Consider the following 18,321-nt stretch of genomic DNA (forward strand, 5'->3'; position numbering starts at 1 on the left):
ATTGATTGTGCTGGAATGTGAACGGGAAATTTGAATTTGGAGCCGAGTGTTCGAGGTAGATCTTTGACCCTTGTCGGGATGTCTGCTTGTCCTTCCCGACGTATTGCCCCAGTTCGCTGCCGAAGAAATAGTTCCACGTTGCGCTAAAGCTCCTGCGAAACTTTAAACTAGATAAAATAGTCAGTAACGAATAAATATTGAAGTAAAGTGATGCAAGTGCGGTGAAATGCGGCTGCGAGCGCACGCAGGGCATTTGAAAATAATAATAAGACAGGGCAGGTGCGGTGCGATGTCTTATGCAGAAATTTCAAAAGGCGGTGCGCAGCCTTATGCAGAATTTACAAAAGGGGGGTGCACAGCCCATGCAACATGAAAGGCGGTGCGCGGCCTTATGCAGAGATTTCCAAGGGCGGTGCGAAGCCCATGAAATATATGAAAGCGATGCAAAGGGCGGTGCGCAGCCCATGCATCATATGAAAGGTGGTTGAGCCCAAAATGTCCTATTTTAGGGTGGAAGAAACCCGTGCATCCTATTTTAGGGTGGAAGAACCCGATATCCTATTTTAGGGTGGAAGAACCCAAGTATCCTATTTTAGGGTGGAAGAACCCGATATCCTATTTTAGGGTGGAAGAACCCGATATCCTATTTTAGGGTGGAAGAACCCAAGTATCCTATTTTAGGGTGGAAGAACCCAAGTATCCTATTTTAGGGTGGAAGAACCCGATATCCTATTTTAGGGTGGAAGAACCCGATATCCTATTTTAGGGTGGGAGAACCCAACTATCCTATTTTAGGGTGGAAGAACCCAAGTATCCTATTTAGGGTGGAAGAACCCAAGTATCCTATTTTAGGGTGGAAGAACCCAAGTATCCTATTTTAGGGTGGAAGAACCCGATATCCTATTTTAGGGTGGAAGAACCCGATATCCTATTTTAGGGTGGAAGAACCCAAGTATCCTATTTAGGGTGGAAGAACCCAAGTATCCTATTTTAGGGTGGAAGAACCCAAGTATCCTATTTTAGGGTGGAAGAACCCGATATCCTATTTTAGGGTGGAAGAACCCGATATCCTATTTTAGGGTGAAGAACCCGATATCCTATTTTAGGGTGGAAGAACCCAAGTATCCTATTTTAGGGTGGAAGAACCCAAGTATCCTATTTTAGGGTGGAAGAACCCAAATGCTGTGCGTTTGCGAACAATGATGCTGTGCCTTTGCGGGGCATTTGAAAGTAATAATGCAATGAAGGTGCGGTGCTTTTGCAGTGCGAGACATTTGAAAGCAGTAGTGCGTATGCAGTGCGGAAAATTCAAAGCAATAGTGCATATGCAGTGCGTGGTATTTAAAATAGTAGTGCATGCAGTGCGGAGAATTTAAAGCAATAGTGCATATGCGGTGCGTGGTATTAAAAATAATAGTGTATGCAGTGCGGGGAATTTAAAGCAGCAGTGCGGGGCATTTAAAATAGTAGTGCATGCAGCGCGGGAAATTTAAAGCTATAGTGCATATGCGGCGCGTGGTATTAAAAATAATAGTGCATGCGCAGAGCATTTGAAAGCAATAATATTTGTGCGTGTTGTAGGAAGATTCAAACCGCTCGGTGCGCAGTCCCTGCAAAGCTGTAAGCATACTTCGGCTTCCACAACTGGAAGCCTTGGCGATATTTCACCTTGCTAAAGTGTTTCCATGAGTAAAATTCCTGCGCTCAAAGAAAATTATGAGTTTCGAAATTTGTGTTGATTTTGAATCATCCTTGAATCACCCTTTGCTTCATGACTTTCGTGAGGTTTTCTTGATGCTAAGATTCGTATGCCGTGCATTATCGTTGAGGAGCAGCTAAAATCGGTTCTGCATTACTCAAAGAAAATTTGTTAGTATAAAAGAAAGTGGTTGCCTTGCGTTGAACATTGAAGCTTTGGCTTTGAATCTGTGTTTCTCGTTGCTATGCCATTGCGGAAATCTGATTATGTGAACATGGCTTGGGATAAGCCGTCTGCAAAATTTCTCCAGTTCGACTTGGGGGGAAATTGGAATTTTTTATTTATTGAGACCGGACCCAACATGGGCGCCTACGTATCCTGCTACTAATAGGAATCAGGTCGACCGTAGTTCATTACAAAAGTCTAGAAAAGATTACAAGATAGCGGCTACTCCTAAAGATGGGCATGTGGAGAATGATATTCTCAAGTGGCGAGATGATGTCCCTGTCAGTCTGCTTGACTTGTTGCACGCTTTCTTTTCAAATGCCTCGGTGCCAGTTTCGATGGATCACCCTTAACAACAGTTGTCTTTGTGTTTGCAATATTTCCGGTTGAAGGCTCTAGTTGTAGCTTTATCTTGCCACTTTCAATCATGCTTTGAATCTTAAATCTTAGTGCTGGACATTCTTCAATGCCATGTCCTTGAATGTTTGAGTGATAAGCACAACTCTTAGATAAATCAAAGTTTGGCGGTGGATGCTTAGGTATAAATCCCTTCTTTGGTTGTAGAATACCCTTAGCACTCAACCTCTTAAATATATTTGCCAATGGTTCATTTAGAGTAGTGAAGCAAAAAGATTTCCTCTTCTTTTTATGTTGAGAGCTTGATTGTGCTTGGTGAAACTGTCGTTGGTAGCCCTGCTGGGAGTTTTGCTGACGAGGACATTGCATGGTGGCATAAGATTGAAAAATTTGGTGACTTTTATGGCATTGCGCTTGATGCATAGTCGCTGAAGCAAATTGGTTTTCCTTCATTTCACTTTGCAGATTTCCTAGTATCTCCGCTTGGAAGGTTTGGTGAATGGCTTGTGTTGCTGAGCTATCTGTAATTCTCCCTTATTGAATGGCATTTTCTAGTTCTCTACCGATCCTAATCAAATCAGAGAAGTTGTGTGCACAGGCTCCGAGCAACTTATCATAATATAAGTCTTCCTGAATTTGGATGAAGGTTGAGATCAATTCCCTCTCGGATAATGGAGGATGTATTTTTGAAGCTTCTAACCTCCATCGTATGGCATATTCTTGGAAAGACTCATGTGGCGTTTTCTTTACTCTGAGCAAATCGGCTATGTGCAGATCGCCTCCATTGTTAAACTCGAATTGCTTTATAAATCCGCGGGCCATATCCTCCCACGTAAGCCATTTGCTAAAATCTTGTTTAGTGTACCAAGAGAGTGCTGATCCTGATAAACTTTGAATGAACAATCTCATTCGTACGGCTTCAATATGTCCAATACCAATTAATCTGCTGCAATAGTCCTTTAAATGAGCGACGGGATCTCCCTTCCCATTGAAAGTGTTAAACTTAGGTATTTTGTACCCTGACGGAAGCTCGACGTTTGGATGCACACACAAATCTTCATACTTCAAAATCTGGAAATTCCTTGAACATAACTCTTCATTAATGACTTTCCTCAAATTGTGGAGTTCTTTTCCCAAATCTTCATGGTAAAGCGACTTGATTTCCTTTCCAGGCCTCCTGTATGGGGATATTGCCAGTTCGTTTTTCTTACTTTTCTCGAATCGAGTGGTGGCTATGGAAAATTGATGATTAGGAATTATCGCTACTTGATCGGGAGTGTAGGTTGAAGGCATTTGTGGAATGATATAGGTAGGATTTAAGTGAGGCGAAATGGCTAAGGAAACGTTGCTGGAAGTTGAGGTTGTGTTAGGAAAAAGGCTTAAGGTATTTCCCAGACTGGCTACAATATTTTTTCGAACCACCTTTCCCTTGCTATCGTTTTGTTCTTGCACCAAACCCATGCCGGTGTTGAAAGCTTCAAATCTCTCTGCCATTGTAGTCTCGTCCTTAATGCAGACTCGCAGCCAAAACAATGTTCAATGCCAGACAACCTTCTAAAGAGAAAAGTAAAACTTCATAAACAAAATAAAATGTTAGTGCATGAAGTGAAAGCTTCATAAACAATATATGTATATATATCTCCCTTTTTTTTTTTTTTTTTTTTTTTTTTTTTTTTTTTTAGTGATCTAATTAAACAGGCTCTAGATTAGAGATGACTTGAGGACGAAAATGAATCATCAGCTATTTGGCTCTGACTATTGTGAATGAATCGGAAGAAAAGAAAACTGCATTGGAGTGGAACATGCCATTTGAAGAAAGGTTGACGCATATCGAACGCCAAAGCTTGAATCTGAGTTAATTCTTACCAATTTCGGCATATATATTTTTTAATTTGTCCCAGTTTTAGGACGTTTTGAAAAGATGTCTTGGGTCGCATTCCAAAACTGTCCCAGTTTCATGCTCCTTCGTTTGGGGAATATTAAAATTTGCAGTAAATAAGACCGAGCCTTATATAGGCTGCCTACGTATCCTGCATCCGACAGGAAATCAGGTCAAACGTAGTTCAGGTAACATGCAAATAGGAAAAAAAAAAAAAAAAAAAAAAATTCTACCCCAATATGACCGAGTCCCTATGTGGGCTGCCTACGTATCCACCGAGGAATCAGGTCAAGCGTAGTTCGCCTGGTGTGTAAAAGTTTTTTTTTTTTTAATGATGCAAGAGATTAGTTTAGAGAAGATCATGATTGATCGGGTGCAAGACAGTTGAATTTAATGTACCCGAGAGTTACGAAGCACTGGCGGGTTGCAAAATGTCAAGGACAAGAGGCCTGTGAGATTGTCCTTCGACTTGCATGCTAGAAATTGAAATTAATAGGTGTGCGAAGATAAATTTTAGCGATCCAGAATGACGCGTTTGACTGAGCGAAGACTCCGCAGAAGCAAGGTACTTGAACAGTCATTCTTGAACAACTTGATGGCAAAAAAAATTGAACAAATATCGAGAAGTGCCATTTGATAGATTGTACCAATAAATTTGGACATCTACCAATTTAAGAAACGATAAATGCTGAAAATGATAGAATTTGAAAGTAAAAGTTCCATGACGTAAACCGAGTGCAAAATGGATTCTACGAGGCATGGAGCTAACGGGTCAAATGTTCCGTCGTTTGAGACCGAAGATCATACCCGTAAAAGAAGGACACGAAAAGCTCTAGAATTTGCAGTTTGATGCGAGACAAATTGTCCGACACTAATAGATTTGAGTAACTAAGCAAGTAACGATAAGAAAATGCCTATTAAAACAAAGTTGGAATGATAAGAGTTAACTTTAAGGATTTTCAAGGCTAGTTCATATATGCGAAAATTAGGGAATTTCCTCCGACGATTAGAAATTTGTCGGGAGTCATGCTAAGAATGCGAACGATCTTAAAGGTGCTCTAGAGTGGCTAAAGTGCGCTAACCGCGGAATAAATAGTTTTTTTTTTTTTTTTGAAGTGAAGATGATGCAAAAAATAATTAATGAACAATATGCAATTGTGCGGCAAAGCAAATATGAATTTTACCTTTCTTCTGAAACAAAGATGATGTTAGCAAATATCAAGTAATAACTTTTCACAAATAAATTCAAATAAGAGCCTTCAAATAAAATTAATTAATGAGCTTGGCATCAGGTGATAATCGCAAATAAATTCAAAAGTAAGCATATTGCAAATAAATTTAAGTAAACCACTTAGCAAGCAAGCAAACGCCTTATAACACAAACATTGATAAGACGTCCTAATATGCAGAGATCTCTTTATGCCAGAGGTAGGCCTAACGCGAATTTGAAGGATAAAATATACGATTATATATCATCCCAATGTGCTATTAATTAAAGACCCATACAAAGTTAAAAAATCTTGGTACAAAGAAAATTATTACAACTTGACTTTCATAAGCTAACTAACAATGAGAAAAGCCCTTCGTCATCCTTGAGCCTCTTGGTTGCTTGGATATATTCACCGATCTTTCGTCGATTTTGGATAATGTATGACATAGCCAAAACTCCTCCCGTTTTGATGCCTTCTTTAACACAGATCTCTCTTTGCTCAGCTAAAACTGTATCTAATTCTTGCATGTTGTTCGCATTGTACCGATTTATGGCTACCTGCGTTCACAAACGGTTAGTTCTACCTAAATAGCACATGGTCCACATAACGCACATGTTTATCCTTCAAATCAATGCACATAACGTGATAGCTGTTGCTTGGGGTCATAGACCCACTCGAACATTTGGAAGAGGTTAACTAATGGACTTAATACACCTTGGGTATTAAGCCTCCTAGGCTCGTGCATGTCCTTAAAAGGGTTTTGGCTTAGCTCTATCTTAAGCTGACTAAGAGTTGTTTTCCTATGACACAAGGTTCCCGAGTGGACTACTCGAGTGAGAAGGCTACGCGGTCACCGTTATTCGGACACCCCCGCGCACGCGCCAACTCTCCTAAAATTTGGATTCTACGAAGAAAAATTTGCGGGTGCGCAAAACACACCTCGCGTGTACGTGTGATAGTGTGAGTTCTCCAGAAGTGAAGGAAATATGACCGGAATGCCAATTTAAGGAAAGCAGTAACATATTATTACATAGAAAATCTCACATAATAAAGCAATCACTTAAAAGAACACAAAAGAAAAACAAATGAAGCAACAATAAAGGCAAAATAAAGAAAAACAACCAAACATCCAACAAATTAATTATTAACCTAAGTTGTTATGGTCAAAAACCTAAAATTCCCCAGTGGAGTCGCCAAGCTGTTATACCCCATTTTAACCCGGGTTAAAGTAGAGTATAACAGCTTGGCGACTTCACTGGGGAGGTGGTGGCGACGGGGAAAAAGAGAAGGGGAGGTGCGGCGGAGGAGGGTTTGGGAAAGGGAAGAGGAGGCGGAGAGAAAAGAAGATGAAGAAATGAAGGGTAGGTTTCCCTTATTTTGAAAATGGTGCGGGTCGGACCCAGTCCATATTTATGGACTGGGTCAATTTTTAGACTGAGTAATAAACGGATGGGCTAGTGAATTAAAACATAGACTGATCTAAAAATTGAGATAAAAGATATGGGCTAGCCCAAAAATATTAGGAGTTAATCGGACTTTGATTTGGAGTCCGATAAATTAAAAATACGGACTGAGTGCACGAAATAGTTTGGCTTCTAAATTTAAATAAAAGGCCTGTTTAAACAACTTGTGTTAAAATATTGCTCAATATGAAATATGCAATCCTTAATGCTCAGATAAAAAAATGGCGTTGCAATAGCCGTGCAATAATATTTCGAAAAATCCGCAATAAAATAAACATTATTATTTAATTATGCAAAGATACATGCGATGCGTGTGCCTGAGCTGGTAAAATGCCAAAATGATAAAAATTGTGAATTATAATAATAGTAATAATAATAATAATAAAATGATGGCTAGTGACTGTAATAGAAAAAATGAACGCCGGTATTGATAAGAGGCTAGTAATTATAGTAAAATACAATATATATTTTTTAATTTTTCCAAAAATATTAGAAGCGTAAATAAGTATTTCGGAGGAGAGGCGGGACAAAATTGGGTGTCAACAGAGACTTGACTCCACTGTCTTACCCTAAACCAATAGCATAATAGGCCAAAGTGCACTGAGACTCACTCTCGAGTCTTTTAAATAAAGTATCACTTTATGCTTTTACGCATAACCAAATTAAGTTTTACCAAGACATGAAATATACCAATTCTTGTGGTCGAACATTTCTTGTAACATGTATTATAGTTCAAAGTGGACCATAAAGTCATGTCATAATATCTCTCGAATTTTTCATATTGCTCTTCGGGAGCAATTTTGTGACATGATATAAATAATATTTCTCATACACATATCTTCAATTTAGCCACAACAGACTTATGAAAATATTACCACTTCTGGTGGTTACAAGCATAATTAAATTTAGTAATAACTAGGCTTAGAAAATACTACCACGTATAGTGGTCATATATTTCCTTCTGCAAACTCTACGGGGGTTTAATTGTATCTTTATGAAAAAATACACTCTATATGTATACATAGTAAAACGATGAAGAGTGCAGAGAAAGCCATCTTGCATTTATAAAGCTACAATCCTCGTAAAGAAGTGTGAACATGCTTTCGGACAATGAATGAGTTTAACAATAATACCTTGTGTCAGCTCGTAGCAATTATTTGGTCAAACTGCCTCTAATACTACAAAACTGAATTTCAACACAAACCAATTCAATACTTACCTGTTTTTTAATATTAACCCATAAAAACGTATACCTGCTATAGGAAAAACAATTATTGCTCTTCACCCCAAGAGCCCTTATATGGCTTGGTGAAAAACCTCCTTTACTGATATCTTGTACTTTCTTTATAACAGAAAAATGTATACCTGCCATCTTTTTCTTTCTCCGTAGCTTTGTAATTATACTAAACAATTAAAAATTGATCAACGAGATTCATTCGTATCTTCTCTTCAAATTGCTTCCTAAACCTCACGGTGAAGTGTGTTCTACAATAATATATGCATATGCTTGTCTCGTAGAGATTTTCCACAAGCTAGCACAGTATCATTTTAGTTCCTTATCACCAAAAGAAGTCGGCAAATAAGGATTTCTCATCGATACCCAGTAAGGTAACATGCGGCATCTTCAAGTTTCCAAAAATAGAAGTGATTAAAGCAAATACCATAAATATAATTTGGACTCAGTGAAAGATTATTAAGTAAAATACTTATCTTGCACTCGTGTAACTTCAAGAATTGCACCAGAAATAGAGAATCAAACACAAAATGGCAGAGTCTTGTGCTGATAACGTGTTATAAAAATAAAAACGGTGTAATAAAATAAAGTAGCAAAACGGAGAGAGAGAGAGAGAGAGAGAGCGTAAGCAGCAAGTGTAATAGTACTGCTTTTCTTTCTATTCTCAATTATGTATATTTCCATCAATTATACATGGCTATATATAAAGCCTTAAACTTGCAAATGCAAGCTTGCTACAGTAGTAAACTTGCAAAGGCAAGCTTGCTACAGTAGTAGTGGTGGCCCACATGGTCATCCATTTAATTTATTCATAACAGGCAATATTTAATACAAAGATATTATTTGAACGATTATACCTGTCAACCAAAACCGGAAAATCTTAAATAGCGAAAACAACCATCAAAGAGTCCAATCAGACTTCGCTCAAGCTAATTAGGCGTTTTTGGTTCAATGCATGAGCTAAGCCTTCTTCCTAGTGGCGAAGCCACATTTATCAAAGGGATTCAACTGTATTTTCTTCGTCAAAAAGTTGAATTGTCTGTATAGACGAGAAGTCTTTTTTACACATCTAAGGGATTTCCCGATTCGAATGGAAGAAGCAATATCACGCGATTACTATTGTCACACCCCGAACCATGGCCTGGGCGTAACACGGCACTCAGTGCCTGACTGCATGTGACCGAGCGAACCACATGGCTTGCTGAACTATCATGAGGCATACATGAGCGGAAATATAACGTGAAGTGCATGATGAGCCTTTATAAAAACATAGTAAGTCATAATATTAAATATAAATACTTGATTAAGTCACGAATGTGACAATATCATAAATGAGCCAAACCGGCTAACCAACTTTGGAAGTCTAACATGACACTTGTCTTGTCTATGAAACCTCTAACATGAGTCTGAAAAATACGTAACATACTTGCTGGGACAAGGCCCCCAGCATACCTTTAGATGCAAAACCAGATAAAGAAAGATAATGCCTAAACCCCGAATGAGATGGGGCTCACCAATAAGCTGGTACGTGCTGATCCTAATGAGCAGAAGCGTTGTCCTGTAAATCTGTACCTGCATCGTGAAATGCAGGACCCGGGCAATAAAAGGGGACGTCAGCACATTGAATGTACTGGTATGTAAAGCAACCGAAAGAAATAATATGGGACATGAAATAATAATGATAGGAACCGAAACCTGGTCATGAACATGAATACCTATATTTATATATATAATATAACATGGTAAAAATATCATACGTAGGGAGAGCAATAACTTATAACCGATCCATGGTTTGGTTCTTGCGTCCCGCCAGCAGAACACTCAGTCCTTGCCAGGGAACATGAGATTTAATAAAATATGAAAGGTCCAGTCATTATGAGAGATCGTCCGGGACATGGGTGGAGCGATCCTCATCCTACGGTGGCTACGTACTTTCAAGCTATCTGAAGCCCTCCTCGGTAGTTAAAACAACTCCCAAAAACATGAACATAATATAGTTGGCTAAGAAGCCCATGATTTTCGTTTATTAACTTGTACTTGTCTTGTAATCATGATTTCACGAAATAACTTGTAAAATAAGTGGCACTTGCTGCCCATGGTTTTCATGAATATAACTTGCTTGTTCATGGATAACATGAATTATAGCTCTCTTGCATGAACTTGTAAAACATGTATAGTATTTTCTTGAAATAGCATAATATATCATAAACTAGCATGCATGAACCCATGGAATGAGATATATGGGTTTTTCATAGATTACAGACAGATTCTTAATAATCATAAAGAAATATTAAGAACTCAATGATGAAATTATAACCATTCATACATAATATAATCATGGACATAGACCTAGGGTTATCATGAGCATGGTATTAAAACCCTAGTTTTAGTAGAGAATCATAATTTTATGGATTATGAGGCGTGGGGAAGAACAATGATGTTCCCACACGTAGATAGTAACTCTACATACCTTAGTCGCTCCAAAACTTGAATTAAAGACTTGAGCTTTGAAGAAGATTTCTAAAATCTTGAACCTTGAGATGGGTTTTCTTGAAAACCCTAGTTTTTGAATGATAATTTCTTGTTTAGATTACAAGGATAGGTATTAGAATTGAGTTGGAATAATTAGCGTAGGCTTACCTTGGTGTTCTTGATGATGGAAGAGGGTAGGAAGTCGTTCTAGGGCTTGAAGGAATGAAAAATAATGATTTGAACTGATATGGACGAATATATACTGTCCTGTGAAATTGCAGTTTACGTCCAGCACAGTGCTGGCCGTATTTCAGTTTACGGGTCGTAAATTGAAATACGGTCCGTATTTTACAATACGGACTGCACTGCGTCTCCTCAGTAAAATGGTCATAACTCTTTGAACAGATGTCTGTTTGACCCCCCCCCCATAATATACCGTTGGAAAGGGATTTCAAATATCTACAACTTTTATAAAGGAAGTTTTCCCAAATTCCAAATACGTTTTGAAATACGAGCCGTAAATCAAAATACGGTCCGTATTTAACCATGTGACATCAAAATGTCAAATTCCAGAATGTTCAGAAATTCTTGGTTTCAGTTTACGATCACTGTTCATGGGCGTAAACTGAAATACGGTCACTGTTCATGGGCGTAAACCACCATCTTACAACTGAACAAAGAAATTCTAACTCTCACATTCTTTATCTGATTTTCTAAGTCTAGGATCATGATCAAAGTTTAAGTTAAAGGTACGGGGTGTTACAACTATCAAATGGACTTTAAGCTTTTTCTGTCCGTGGAGATCACACCAAGATTCCTTCTGTTTCAAAAGGCAATGAACTAGATCAAAATTCGTTCTCAACGAATCCATAAGAAGTATAAGTGATCCCATTTTTCCGAATAAGGACAAACTAAAGATCTTGAGCAGCTGATTAGACATAACAACTCAAAATTAGATAAACAAATATTGTTAATTTCTTCATTCTCGTTCCTAGCTCGAAATATCATTTGCATATACATATATAAATTATTGAGTAATCTCTAAGCCGATAGAGTTATCTAGTATATGTATTGGTGGGAGGTAACATATACCTCGTAGACTTAGTCTTGCGCGCAAACTGGTCCGATTTTTTTTCCCCAATCCTTTAGTGATATTTTTGCCTCCACCACTATCATAGCATCAATCAATTTAATTTGGAGAAAATTTATTGTATGACACTCCCCTTCCACTAGAAATCTGTGAATCTTTCCCAACCACTAGTATATATGTGAAAATCAACTTTGTCAACCAAGAAAGAGGAAGTATATTCTGACAATGCACCCTGCAGCCGTCAATATAGATACGGTCATATGGCATATCATTTTCTGTCTTGATCAAGTCGATATGTACAGTCAAGCCTCTCTGTAATTATCATTTGTTATAACGACATTTCACTATAACAGCCTGATTTTCTCCCAAATCGATTTTTCATATTATATTTTACTTCTCTATAACAACATTCTACCTATAACAGCAGTAACGTTCATTATAGCGGTACACTCTTTGTAAAATTACCTCTCTATAACAAACATACTCAAATATTGTGTAATACTCCCTCCGATTCAAAAAGAGTGTCCACTTAGCCTTTATTTTTTTGGTTCAAAAAGGGTGTCTACTTACCTAATCAAGAAAGAATTAACATTACTTTTTTCAGATTTGCCCTTATTAGGTATTGAGTGACCAAATCTTAATACTTATTTAATTTGGGATAGTTTAGTCAAATTACCTATTTTTGCCTGGCTAAGTGGAGAATCTTTTTGAACTGGGGGAAGTAGTCTCTTGTAAGAAATATATTATGTATCAAAATAAAATATTAAAATATTTATGGTAATCATTAAGAGAAAGCTATTGCATTCCTTTTTGCTGAAAGTTTGGACAAAAATCTTCATTAATTCAAGCGTTATATTATCACTAACCGACTGAAATTTACGAAACAACCTACAATTGTAGAATTCTTACGTCAAACTTGAAATATTTAAATTTTCAATTAATTTAAAATGCATATGCTCCTTGGTACGGTACAACTAGTTATGAATTTATTAGTTACTTCAATTTTTATTAATGAAACAGAAAAATCAATCGAGATTTTAATATTAACAAGTATTTTGTTTTTGTTTATAACATATATAAAAAAAGTATAGAAAAATAAATTTATGCGAACTTTTGTTTATAACAGCTAAATAAGATCCAAACATCAAATGTCAGTATACATACATAACAACATCTCACCATGCTTAAAATTTTTTGGACAAACACTGCCTAGGGAGGTTTGAATGTACATTTTGTAAAAAAATAAAAGCAGGTGAATCAAATTGCCTTCTGACAAAGACCAAAGAAGAAAACACCAAATTATGAATCACATATGCTAAATTATCCAAAAACAAACAACTTTGCTCTCTTTTGTCTTGTTCCCATCCATGCAAGCAAATCCCTGCATTCTGCCATAATATAAGGGAATTGTTTTTTCTAGCTTGGTTTCATTTCATTGGCATCTTACACCCAGTCTTTTTTTGGAAGTTTTTAGTTTTATGTGTGGAAGGTGTAAAAAAAAAAAACTTTACACAGTCAGATCATTTATAAGATAATTATACATAAATTACTAATATATTAGTGTAATAACTTAAATATTTCTTACATGTATAAGGAGGTTGAATTACCATTCATGAATCTTGTGGTTCCCATATTATTCTTACAAGGAAGTATCATTTAGCATAAAATAGTAATACTAAAATCAAAATCTTACTAAATATAGAAAAAATATTCTTTTATAAATAAATTAGAGGAAAGTAAGACCCAAAGAGAATGATAATTTCTTGGCATTGAGGACGAGGAGTTGACATGAAAAAAATATATCACTTTACTAAGCCAATAAACATTTACTTACCTAAATTGCTTCCAAACAATTTAGGGACTAGAGACTATCTGCATTGCCAAGGGTGGAGTCAGAATACCGAAAGGGGTTTATTCGAATTTTTAATGTCAAAAATTATATTGTATATATAAAATTAATTTTTTTTCCAGTGTACAATATAAAGGAGTACAATATTAAATTTCTTTAACTTCTTCATTTGTGCACTTTCTTTTTCTTAATAAAAATCCTGACTTGTCACTGTGCTCTACCTTCTCTAGAGTCTAGTCTTCTCGGCTCTTGTCACTTCCTCAAGAAAGTTGACACTAAGGCAAGGAAAATTAAAAGAAAAGGACAGTAGTGGAGAAACCAGGCTGGATAGCAACACCTGAGAATTGTTTTTATTTTATTTGTCACTTTTGTGTTCTTTAATCAACCGTACCCCACTTTGTCCGAGAGTCAGTCCAAAGGATAAAGTTAGAAATTATTAAAAAGTTTGTAATTATTTGGAAAAGAAATTGTGAAGTAAGTGGGGGCATTTAATTAAAAGAGACTTTTGAGTTACTTATTTAAGAATTTAGGACTCAAGTTCTAAAAATTAGGTAAAAGGGACTTTATCCCCTTAAGTTTTTTTAATTTACACAAAACCCTTAAGTTTTTTTAATTTACACAAAAAACCCTAAATGTTTTTAATTTACACAAAAACTCAAAAATAAAAGCACTTTTTACCACCAAAAAAAAAAAAACCTGTACGTTTTTCTCTTAAAAAATACGCAAGCAACTATTGGTTGCTTAAACAACTCCTTGTTGCTTATACAATAACCTTGTATCTCATTAAAACTAGGTAAACAACTAGTAGTTGTTTAAATAAATAAATGTTGCTTATAATAAACAACACGAAGTTGTTTAAGCAACTCATTATTGCTTATACATGAACTTAATTGGAAATTAATTGATTGATCACAAATGAAAATTAACTAATATAAAAACCTTGTTTCTTGTAAAAACTAGTCATTTGATGAAATCCAACTTATTAATTTTATCATCAATTAATTGACTATACTAATAGTTTAAACAAAAATTTACTGATCCAGTGATAATGGAATCAATGTTGTTTGATTATATGAATATTAGAACATCAACTTATTGACTTGATAACAATTAAATATCAAACGAGTCGTTCAATGAGTTATTAAACCCAACTTATTAATAATATCATAATTGATCGCAAAATTGATTGACTCTACTAATAGTTTAACAAAAATTTACTGATCTAGTGATAATGACATGCATGTTGTTTGATTATATGAATATTTGAACATCAACGTATTCACTTGATAACAATTAAATGTCAAACGAGTCGTCCAATGAGTGGTTAAACCCAACTTATTAATAATATCACAATTGATCGCAAAATTGATTGACTCTACCAATAGTTTAACAATAACTTACTAATCTAGTGATAATGGAATCAATGTTGTTTGATTATATGAATATTTGAACATCAACGTATTCACTTGATAACAATTGAACATCCAATGACCCGTTCGATAAGTTCTAATGTAAACAACCAACAGTTTCATAAATAATTTCGTGTTGTTTAACATAAATAACTACTATTTGCTTAAGCAACAATCGATTGTTTGCTAAGTTTTCACAAGAATTGGGGTTTTGTTGTAAGCAACTAGGAGTTGTCGAAACAACTTTTTGTTGTTTATTGTAAGCAACTTTTTGGGTTTTGTTAAAAGTTTTTGATATTTTAATTGAGTCAATCAATTTTGCGATCAATTATGATATTATTAATAAGTTGGGTTTAATAACTCATTGAACGACTCGTTTGATATTTAATTGTTATCAAGTCAATAAGTTGATGTTCTAATATTCATATAATCAAACAACATTGATTCCATTATCACTGGATCAATAAATTTTTGTTTAAACTATTAATATAGTCAATTAATTGATGATAAAATTAATAAGTTGGATTTCATCAAATGACTAGTTTTTACAAGAAACAAGGTTTTTATATTAGTTAATTTTCATTTGTGATCAATCAATTAATTTCCAATTGAGTTCATGTATAAGCAATAATGAGTTGCTTAAACAACTTCGTGTTGTTTATTATAAACAACCTTTATTTATTTAAACAACTACTAGTTGTTTACCTAGTTTTAATGAGATACAAGATTATTGTATAAGCAACAAGGAGTTGTTTAAGCAACCAATAGTTGCTTGCGAATTTTTTAAGAGAAAAACGTACAGGTTTTTTTTTTTTTTTTTTTTTTGTGGTAAAAAGTGCTTTTATTTTTGGGTTTTTGTGTAAATTAAAAAAATTTAGAGGTTTTTGTGTAAATTAAAAAAACTTAGGGGCTTTTGTGTAAATTAAAAAAACTTAGAGGGATAGAGTCCCTTTTAATTTTTTACCCTAAGTTTACAAATATTTTAATTCAACCCCATCTCTTCATGGGATCTTCATAATTAACCCTTAATTAAATGTTTATAACAAAAGAAAAAAAAAAAATAGAAATCTCCTATTCTTCATTCAACTCTCAAAAGCCCTTTTAGCTCATTTTCCCAAGTAAGTGAGACCTCAATTATATATATTCGACAAAAAGTTCACACTGATTTGTTGTTTGTAAAAAACGGAGCTTAATGTGCGGTCCAACAAAAAGAATTCACTTAAAAATTAAAATTTATGTGGTATTGCTTATATGAGAAAACTCAATCATAGAATTAAGAAAAAGATTCAAAATATCCCCTTGACATTGCATTTTGATTGAAGAGGGCAAGTCCACATATATACGGATACGGGTATACCTATTTCAGGACGGTTATTTAAGCCATAGCTGAAGTATATAATTTTTTATAAGTTTAATACAATATATATATCGCTTCAAAATCAATTTCAAACCTAAACAAGATTGCAGCAGATAGAATTTGCATTTGAAGGTTATAATATATACGTTGAGGGTCTATCGGGGACAGTTTCTCTACCTCACAAAGATAAGGTTTGCGTACACCCTACCCTCTCCAAACCCACTTATGAGACTACACTGGATATGTTATTGTTGTTATTTGATATATATAGGATTCTGAAGTTTAGCATAGTACTTATGCAAATAAATTTGAGAAAATTTTGTCTGAGGCAATTCCAAATTTAAGACATTTTATCTCAAATTGTATAATTTAAATAGCAATGTAAAAATTGGCTACCAGTCTAATTGCTATGATTGAGAGATGAGAACCTTTGATTTAGAACAAGCAAAGAAACAACCTTCCTTTGAATTTATTTCTCAGACGATCTCTCAACTAACAGTTTTTATCTCAAAAACATAAACAAACTTGGCACACTGCCACTTGAGGAAAAAAAAATAAAATAGAAAAGGGCAATAGCTCCTTGGCCTTATAACTCATCTAGATATTGAATAAGGATTATGTTTAATGTATAGCGTGCAAACAGAGGCCACGTTACATATTGAATAAATAATCAAAGAAAATCTTCTTCTTTTTTGTCAATGGTATGCCAGATCATGGGAAGCTTCTTGAATTCAGATTTTATTATTACTTTAAAAATTAGTATACATTTCCTTTGTTTTTATTATGGTGGGGCTGATGAGGTTAAAGACGGAGCTATAATTCCACCCCAAATTCGAATAAACTCCAGTAATTCTGATACAAATTCTATATTTGTCATTAAAAATATGCTTAATATGTTTAAATAGCTTATCGAGAATGTAGTATAGCTGTATTTTTTTTTTGTATTTTTCTCTAAAGTTCAGAACTCATAAACTTAAAATTCTAGCTCCATTTTTTATTGAGACAGAGAAAAGAAATTAAAGTTTCTTTCCATAAATTTCTTCAAGTTTTGTCACCAGACACCTCAAATTTTCATTTATTATAGGAAGAATATTCTTGGAAATTTTATATTCAAAGCTTTTCGACAGTTTCGCAAGATTAGCCAGAATACCACACAGTAACAGACAAGAATAGTTGCACTTTCCAGTTTCCAATCACTGACCAGTAGTTTTCTGTTGCAACCTGGCAAAAGAATTAGATTATTGAAGACCATATTATAATATTATATACTAAAGTACTACATAAGTTCTTGGATTCCATGCTCCCCACCAAGGCACCAACCCCATTAGCTCTTTTAATTTTTATTGTTTATTGACACTTTAAACACTAATTAAATAATTCATTTTTACCTGAAGTTTGTCATACTATACATAGATAGTGCCAAAAAAAACACGATCACGTTAAATTGACCTACAATAAAAATTTTTACATCAAGCTAAATATGCTAATTTGAAAAATTAAGTACTCCTAATAACATGACTATAACTAGTTATAGTATATATTTTGAGTTTGACTTAAATACATCTTTTTATACTATCAAGTCATCTGAAAAAAATAATTATGGAAGCTGAGCCGATTATAAAAAGTAACTTGAAAAATAAGGCGGCTTATCTACTAAAACTAGTTTAAATATTCTAATAGTGAATCTTTTTTGCATTGTAAGTATTCAATGCATGTGTAAAAATACTTCCACAATCTGTCACTTAAAAGATAAATTGCTCGTAAGCTTACTAAATTTAGGTTATATACTTTGTGTTGTAAAGAATATTTTATAATATCAGGTCAAATTTATCAGTTATAATAGGTAACGTATCTTATTTAAATTTACAAATTCTATATTTTAAGAAGATTTAGCAAAATATTCTTTACACTATCGATTGATAACCTATAATAAATTATATAAGTAACTTGATATACCTAAGTTAAATAACACAAATAATATAAAAATGCATTCACTACAATACATCAATCATGGTACTTTATGACTTTATATAAACTACTGCCATCCTTCAAACTAATTCGATGAGCCTCTTATTT

The 18,321-nt window shown here is 34.7% G+C and overlaps 1 protein-coding gene across 1 annotated transcript; it reads right to left on the bottom strand.

The window, feature by feature from the left end:
- Positions 1–2,815: 2,815 nt before the first annotated feature.
- Positions 2,816–3,775, bottom strand: LOC132613452 (uncharacterized). Its single transcript, XM_060327474.1, has one exon. The coding sequence runs from the start codon at positions 3,773–3,775 to the stop codon at positions 2,816–2,818; it is 960 nt and encodes a 319-aa protein (XP_060183457.1).
- Between the last annotated feature and the right edge of the window lie 14,546 nt (positions 3,776–18,321).

This window comes from Lycium barbarum, chromosome 10 (genome assembly GCF_019175385.1).
Source record: "Lycium barbarum isolate Lr01 chromosome 10, ASM1917538v2, whole genome shotgun sequence".
Taxonomy (NCBI): Eukaryota; Viridiplantae; Streptophyta; class Magnoliopsida; order Solanales; family Solanaceae; genus Lycium; species Lycium barbarum.

What these genes read in the sequence shown, in the direction of transcription:
- LOC132613452 (XM_060327474.1), bottom strand. Translation starts at nt 3,775, where the DNA reads ATGGCAGAGAGATTTGAAGCTTTCAACACCGGCATGGGTTTGGTGCAA.